The following is a 7851-nucleotide window of genomic DNA, read 5'->3' as shown; positions in this document are numbered from 1 at the left end:
TGTGGTTTGTTATTAGCAAGTTGCTTGTGACTGGCTCTAGCAAAGACATGGGACAACAAGGCATCTTCTGCTGGCATCTGTAACATCTGACAGAGATGTAACTTCCTGCCCAAGGCAGTAATCGATTTGGTTGCCCACAGGTGAGCTCTGCAATTCATGACGGGGCAGTAAGAGTGACTGAGAAGTCAATGGAAAAGCTGAAATGGAGCTCTTCTGCATCTCAGTCTGGTATCTGCCACATTATTGCACACAGCCTCCTTATACTGACTGTTCAGGGTTTTTTCTTTCAAACAGAAGATTTTACTTTATTAGTCATGTTGACAGTTTTAATATTTGCCTTCTGACATGACAGCTCTCAGATTCATTCCAGTAAATAAACTCACATAAACAACTCATCACAGCCTCTGCATAAATAATTTAACAGAATAACACATTTGTAGTGCTGTGCCTGAAAACAGCTAAGCATCCATGATTTTCTTGTGAGACAATCTGGAAAAGAATGCAACAATACTTAGAAGCAGTAGGCTAACATATATCATGCTAACTTTAGTTATCAAAAGTTACATTTTATAGACATCTAGTTACCATTCATTTATACTTCTTGCCAACGCTCAGTGCTCTCTTCTTTCTTTGTCTCCATATTTCTATTCTGCAGCTCACTAGCAAATGCTGGCAGAACCTGCCCATCAGCACCAGGCAGGGTGCTCTGGAGAAATCCATTATGAGCCTTAGCTCTACGTTGGCTTCCTGAGCTCAGGAGCCTCTTATCTTGCTGCAAATCAAGATAAAAATACCCGTCTACTTTCTGAAGTGCCGCACATGTTTCTGCACAACCAGAACCTGTGGTATGACTGTTACATTTCTGAGATTCAAAAAGTTTTCCCTTGCTTTCCTAGAATAATTGATAGCAGCTCTTGGTTTTGGCAGCTGCAGTAGCAGTATCTGCTGTCTGCTATCACTTGTTTGGTAGCTGAAGAGTTAGGCTTTGGGTCTGATGATCCTCTATTATATTGATGCTTTAAAATGGTCCACTTGAAGTTAAGAGCCCAAAAATAGTGAAAGCAGCATAATAAAGTCAAAGCTAGAGTGTTTTAGTGACCTGAATTATCTTCAACTCGAAAAAGAGAACTTCATGAAATAAATTCACCTTTGCTGCATCACAGATGCTAGCAATATGCGGGTTGTTGTTACATCAACTACAAAACACTCCTGGCCACTTCATTTTTAGAGAACAAGTGTCTCTCCCAGGAATATACATGTTAGGGTAGGAGGAATCTCACCTGTATCTGTGTCTGTGCTCTTTGGATACCAGTTTACATTGGTCTGTGACAGTAGGTTTGGGCCAGATTCAGGTACAGGAGGTTTACTTGGGTTAAAGGTACTGGCTGAACTTGATCCATAGAGACCTTCGGTGTTTCCTGCTAGAAGACTGTTAGGGTCTGTCCCGTAAAAATTATCAGCATTCCTGTGTTTTGTAGTTGTTGCACCTGGCTGTGGCCACAAATACAGATTAGTGTTAAAACCTGTTTTTTCATCTCTTGGATACAGGGGAGTAGAGGATGACTTTGCAAATGGATCATAGGAAACTCTTCGCTTCTTTTCTTCCTCTCTCATTTCAGGAGTGTATATTCCAGGTGAAGCTGCTTTATCCATCCAACGCCCAAACATATGGTAGTTGTGTTCTTGCTGAAGTTTTCTTTCCAGATTATCAGGAGATATAAATGAGGTCTCGCAGCTCTCCACAGGCTGGTTTTCAGGAGAGGCAGCAAACAGGCCTTCGTTAATCTGATTGGTCACGGGACCTTGGGAGCTGTGTAGAGAATTAGGTGGATCTGAAAGGAAGGAAAAGTAAAGATTTGAGATACATTCAAATGCAAGTATATAACTCATTATGATCACACTAGAATCTATTTATCTATCTTTAATATTATGGTAATATAGAAAAAGTCAAAATATTACTTCCACCATAAGATGTTTTATTTTATAGAATGCCTTTACTGAGAAGAAGTAGATTTTTATCTAGGAAGTACAGGCTTGGTTAAGCTTTCAGTGTCAAAATCTCATAAGCAAGTGGTGTCAGAATTCATTGCATATTGTTGCTTATACTGACATCAGGTTCTCAACTACTGAAATAAACAGTTCCTGAAGGCATTTGTAGGGTCTGATTTAGTGTGTCTTCACTGGTATGAGCTGGAATTTAATCAGTGTAAAAGGATGTGTAACAGAATGCAAAATAACACCACTGGAATAGGTGTTGCTTCATGCAGCACAAATAATTTGTCATTAAACTAATGTTTCCAAATGATAATGTAAAATATCCTGTCCAGGTATTTTATGATGAATCCTTTTTGTCTAGTCGATTCTTCATACTCCCAAAGAATATATTTTTTAAAGTAATGCCTACCAGATACAATAATCTGTGTCATTTACATTTCAAACTAATTCTCACTATCAAAGGAAGCTCTGCTTCAGTCCTGAACTAGATTGTGTTCTGGATCATGTTGCAGCATTACAAGACTGAACAAGAATGTAAAACTCTGCTTGTTACTACTTGTTCTTGTGTTTTTAAGGGTAGGAGTACAGCTGCATTCCTAAAGAGTTCTGAAAGCTTCACATTTGTACAAAACATTTGTACATTGCCTAAAGCAAGGGACTCTACAGATAGCTGTAAAATTGGAATAAAGTATATGTGTGTGCTTCTATTTAGCTCAGACAATGCCAGAAAACGGTTGTTTTTCTCCCCCCCCCTCCCCCCATGTTAATCCAGTCCACATTAGACAGGACCAAAGCTAGTTTCTTCTGGTGGCTGTATATTAGTACACCTTCAGTCTGACTTACACTGCTTTTTTTACTGTTGCTCGACAGGGAGTGGGAGGAATAAGCTAATACGGAAACCACCTCTTCAAGAGTGACAGCTATTAACAATTCAGTATTAGCATAAACTATATAGTATCCATTTTCCAGGGCAAGCTTGAGATGTATTAACAGATCCTGTGGGATATTTTTCACTGCCACTATCTGAGTGATGCCCATTTACTGGAGGAAAAAAAAATTACTTTGACAGGCTGTCAAGACAGTAACATTCTGCAGTGTAGTTTCACAATAAAGCCTTTGTATTTAAAACACAAGAGCATCTGTAATCTGCTGCAGTCATACATTATTATTTCTGCTAGGGAAATGTAATTATACTCATTTAATAACACAGCAGTGGGGCTGCCTTACTAAGGCCATAATTTCTACTGAAAAATAGTTACGGCAAACCTAGTTTTGGGGAAGATCTATAAGCTGCATATTACAGTTTAATATTACACATTTAATGCCTTTCAAATAGTGTGTGCAAACAACACAATTTTATTTCTGCTTAATTAGATACTGTTGCTTGTTGACCACTGTTGCCAAAACAATCCTATATCCTTTGTCATTACAATACTTTTGTAAAAGAATTTCAGATACACTAAGATAAAAGTGTAACTGTATCATCATATATTAGTGAGACAGCTCTGTAAAACCATGAAACATACAGCTCATCCAAGACTTGACAGAAAATATGAGAAAAAGGTCAGAAAATTAATCTATTATTGCTCGTCAGATTCCACAGAGGCCAAGATCATAACCAAAGGAAGACACTGTAATCACACACCCTGGGTGTGTTCAGAGCATTCATAAGAAAGACTTGATTGGGAAGAGATTAAAGCCTACAGACCAAGCAGTTGACATAACTAAAAGGGTGGGAAGAAAGATCAAGTATGAAAAGTAATTATCGAAGTGGCCATTGAAAACTCTAATGTTAAACAAAATTTTCGGAGTGGAGAGGAAAGCAGAGAGTGTAAAATGAAGTGGGTTCAAACTGCAGATTGCAGAAAATTCAAAACAGTAAGCATGACTTTTGGGGAGCCTGGGTGAAAATTTAATCTTTGCAGTGATTACAATTCTCTCTGAAGCACTGAATAATTGAGTCTCTTCATAATAAACCCTTAATGGTAAGATTACTTGCTTTGTATATGTACACAACTTCACCTTTGGCAGAATACACAGAATAATGATGTGCTAGTAAGTGACTTACCTACTTGACCATTACTGGTATCTCCTGCTACAGCATCTATTTGAAGGGATTGCATCCTATTCAACAGTTCATTTGACTCAGGCCACATTTTCTGTATGTAAGAACAAATGATCAAGTTACAGGCAAATGCTTAACCAAAGTGAGTACTCACAGAATAGGAAACAGCCCAGCTTCACAGTGACCTGGATGAACAGATTCCATCAATCTGTGGGAAGAGATCCCATACACTTCTAGAGACTTTCACAGATCAAAAATCAACTACTATCTCTTTCAAAAAAAATCTGCTTCCTTCTGGAAGCAAAAGATGACATTCTAAAGTGCATTACAACCTTAGGTCCTTAGATTTTACTTGAGTAACTGAACTGCCTGAGCAGAGGAGTTGGAGGAGATGACCTTCCAAAGGTCCCTTTCAACCTCATCCAGCCTCTGATTCTGTGGGCTTTTTAGTTAGAAGGCTGTGGACTCTGCTTCCACGATTGCTATGGGGCAGAGGAGGGGAGTGTGTGTGGAAAGGCTATGCCCAAATCCTCTAACTCAGGTTGCTACTGAAGCTGTAATAGTAGTTCACCATGCTGACTTCCCTTAGATGCCATATTCATATTCCGTGCCTGATCTGAATGGATGCTTTCCTTTCTGAGAAAGTAACAGACTCATGGCCCATTTTCTAAATAGTCCTTTGGGCCCTGTCATTTTGAGGAGAGGCTGAGAGAGCTGGGACTGTTCAGCCTGGTGACGAGGAGGCTCAGGGGAGACCTCATTGCTCCCTACAACTATCTGAAAGGAGGCTGTAGTGCTGCAGGTGTTGGCCTCTTCTCCCTGATCAGTGACAGCACAAGAGGAAATGGGGTCATGTTCTGCCAGGGGAGGTTCAGATTGGATATTAGGAAAAATTTATTCACTGAAAGAGTGGTGAGGCATTGGAACAGGGAGGTGGTGAAGGTGCTGTCCCTGAAGGGGTTCAAAAAACAGATGGACAAGGTGTTTCAGGAGATGGTTTAGTGGTTAGGGGTTGTAGGGTGCACGGTTGGACTCGATGATCTTGAAGGTCTTTTCCAACCTTAATGACACTGATTCTATGATCCGAGAGGCATATATGCAGAGAGCTAATGTAGATAGTATAACTGGCCATGATCCTGATTTGGGGCTGCTATCATTAACTAGATATATATATATACTGCACAGTGTGAGCTAGTTTGGTCAAATCAGTCCAGGAAATTTGTTGCATCAGTTTCAAAACTCCATTGGTTTTTTCAACAGTCACTGGTGTTTCATAAACATCACATGTTCTCTAAACTTTCATTTCCACAATTGTAGACTTGCCGACAGAAGTAAGAACTTTAAACAAAACTGTAAATGAAAAGTTTTGCAAAGGAAGTTCTTTTTCTTAGTTAAAATAACTGGGTATGTACTCTTCTGAGCTTTACTTGACTGCAAAGATTAAGCTCCCAATAGCAGGAGTTCTCACCAGTAGCTGTCAGTAATACTGAAGTAAGCGCATACATAAAATCTGTGATAAAAAGGTTCCATAATCAGCTCAATTGTTCAAGAAATTCTCATTCTCTTTTTTTCAGTCAGGAAAGAATTATTTTTATAATTTATAAACCTACAGCCAGAAAAGTAAGAGAAAACAGCTTGGGCATTCAGGAAAAAATACCTGATTTCAAATTTTCCCTGTTGTAATTACTGCAGTATTGCTTCATGGCCTCAAGCAGGCTGGGATTCATTAGACATTGCAGGACAAAAATTATCAAGAATTAACAAAGTTTTTTTATACTTACTCTAAATCAAATTTTGCCACTTTTGAATCTCTGGGAATAACATTTTATTTCATGAGTGAGACTTAACTGATATATCATGAGCTCTTTGTAAAGTATTGTCGTAGAACAAGAGTGTTACTCAGGTAGAAATAGACCTTGGGGGACCTCAGTTTCACCTCCTGCTCAAAATAGGGTCACCTATGGGATCAGAGTTGGTAGCTGAGAGCATTGTGGAGCTGAATGTTGAAAACCTCAAATGATGGTGACTGGACAACCTCCTTAGGTAACTTGCTTCACTGCTTGGCTGCCCTCATGGGGAAAAGTTTTTTTTCTCTTGCACTCAATTTGAATCCCTCTTGTTTCAGTTTATGTCTGCTGTCTTTTGTCTTCCTACTATGCACTGCTGTGACAAGCTTGGCTGTTTTCTCAATAAACTCCTCACAGGTAGGGGCAAGCTGCTATTTATGTCTCCCCAAAGCCACTACATGTCTTGGTTGAAACAGTCCCAGTCCCTCAGATCCATCTTATGTGGCAGGACTAACAAGTGCTGAGCAGATCTGCTGCCCCTGACACTGTTGGTACAGCCTGGGATACTGCTGGCGTTCTTGGTGGCCAGGCAGGCTGTGACTGGTGCCCAAGTCACTGCTCAACACCACTGAGGTCCTTCTCAGCAGTGCTACTCCCAGCCAAGCAGGCCCCAGCCAGCACTGAAGTCAAGGGTTATTCCAGGTGCAGCACACTGCATTTGTCCTTTTGATCTTCACAAGGTTTCTGTCACCCCATTCCTCTAGCTAGCAGACTTGTCCTTGTGACTGTATTGACTGGTCCTCCTAGTTTGGTGTCACCTGCACATCTTATAAGAGTAGGCTCCATCATCTCCCTGAGGTTACTGATAAAGGAGTAAACCAGGGAAGGTCCCAGTATGGTAGATCCCTGCACAACTGCAGTTGTTACTGGCCTTCCAGGTGAAGTAGGACTTATTAACTGCTATCCTCTGAGATTCACCATCTAACTTCTTTCTGTCTGCCCCTCCAGACAGTAACATCCAAACTTGGATACAAGAATATTTTGGGAGACAGTGTTGCAATAAATGACAGGCACTGCTCTCCCTTCATTCAAAAAAACATTTTATCACAGAAGGAAATTGGGTCAGTCACAGTGTGGCAGAATCTGGTCATAATTGGGGTTGGGGAGAGGGATGTGGGGAACTGCTACTTTAAATGCTTAGAAAGTTACTTACTTTTAACTTTTTCAGATCATCTTCAATATTTTTTCCTAGATTTTGATAGTAAAATGGCTTGTATCTTTGACTAATTTCTGCAAGAAAGAAAAGAACTAAGTGAAAGTGGTATTCAATGGAAGAAAATAAATTCTTTATACCGTGAACAATTTTGATGGCTAAGGACAGAATAAAGAATTTATGCAGTCAGAAACCAGAAAATTATACATACATTTGGAATCTGTTCACATGGTTCAGTTACCCTGAATATAATTACAAGAACAGGATGGTTTGTTGTTTTTTTAAAATTCTTTGCTGTTGTTTCTGTATTGCTTTTTAGAGGGAAAGCTCTCTTTCTATGATCTGTGGCTGACAGCACCTTGACTTGACTGGCCAAAAGACTGGTTGCCACATTTTAAGAAAGAATATGCATTGAATTGCATTTAGCTATTTAATAAGCAAATAGCTTGTCTCTGCTAAAGATGGAATTACTGAAATAATCTAGTAACAGGGTAAGTATCAGTATTTTGCATATGGGAAAATTAGAAGCTAAAACCTAATGCAAGCATAAACTCAATTACTGGCAGTAGATTTTGCAGGATTATGGGTAGTGGGGTTTTTTGGGTTGGTTTGTTTGTTTTGACACTGCATATTGAGGCAGTAAGAAGAGACACGAGAAGATAGAGAATTTTGTCTTATTTGCTGAATGCACTTAGTCTCCTTCCTAGGGTAGTTTCAATAGAGTACTTTCTCAGTCATATTCAAGAAATACTATGTCCCTTGATGTTAGCTTTCCTGTAAATCTCAGCAGG

General features: G+C 39.5%; 1 protein-coding gene across 1 annotated transcript in view; it reads right to left on the bottom strand.

The window, feature by feature from the left end:
- The window catches only part of RIPK1 (receptor (TNFRSF)-interacting serine-threonine kinase 1), a 21016-nt gene that overhangs the window by 4014 nt on the left and 9151 nt on the right, over nt 1-7851 (bottom strand). The window contains exons 6-8 of the mRNA XM_010000911.1: nt 7061-7137; nt 4064-4154; nt 1281-1832 (exon numbers count right to left, since the gene is read on the bottom strand). Coding sequence (XP_009999213.1) covers nt 1281-1832; nt 4064-4154; nt 7061-7137 — 720 coding nt within the window. The remainder of the gene's footprint in view (nt 1-1280; nt 1833-4063; nt 4155-7060; nt 7138-7851) is intronic.

This window comes from Chaetura pelagica, unplaced genomic scaffold (assembly GCF_000747805.2).
Source record: "Chaetura pelagica isolate M959 unplaced genomic scaffold, ChaPel_1.0 scaffold104, whole genome shotgun sequence".
NCBI lineage: Eukaryota > Metazoa > Chordata > Aves > Apodiformes > Apodidae > Chaetura > Chaetura pelagica.
This window is presented reverse-complemented; position numbering and strand designations above follow the sequence as displayed.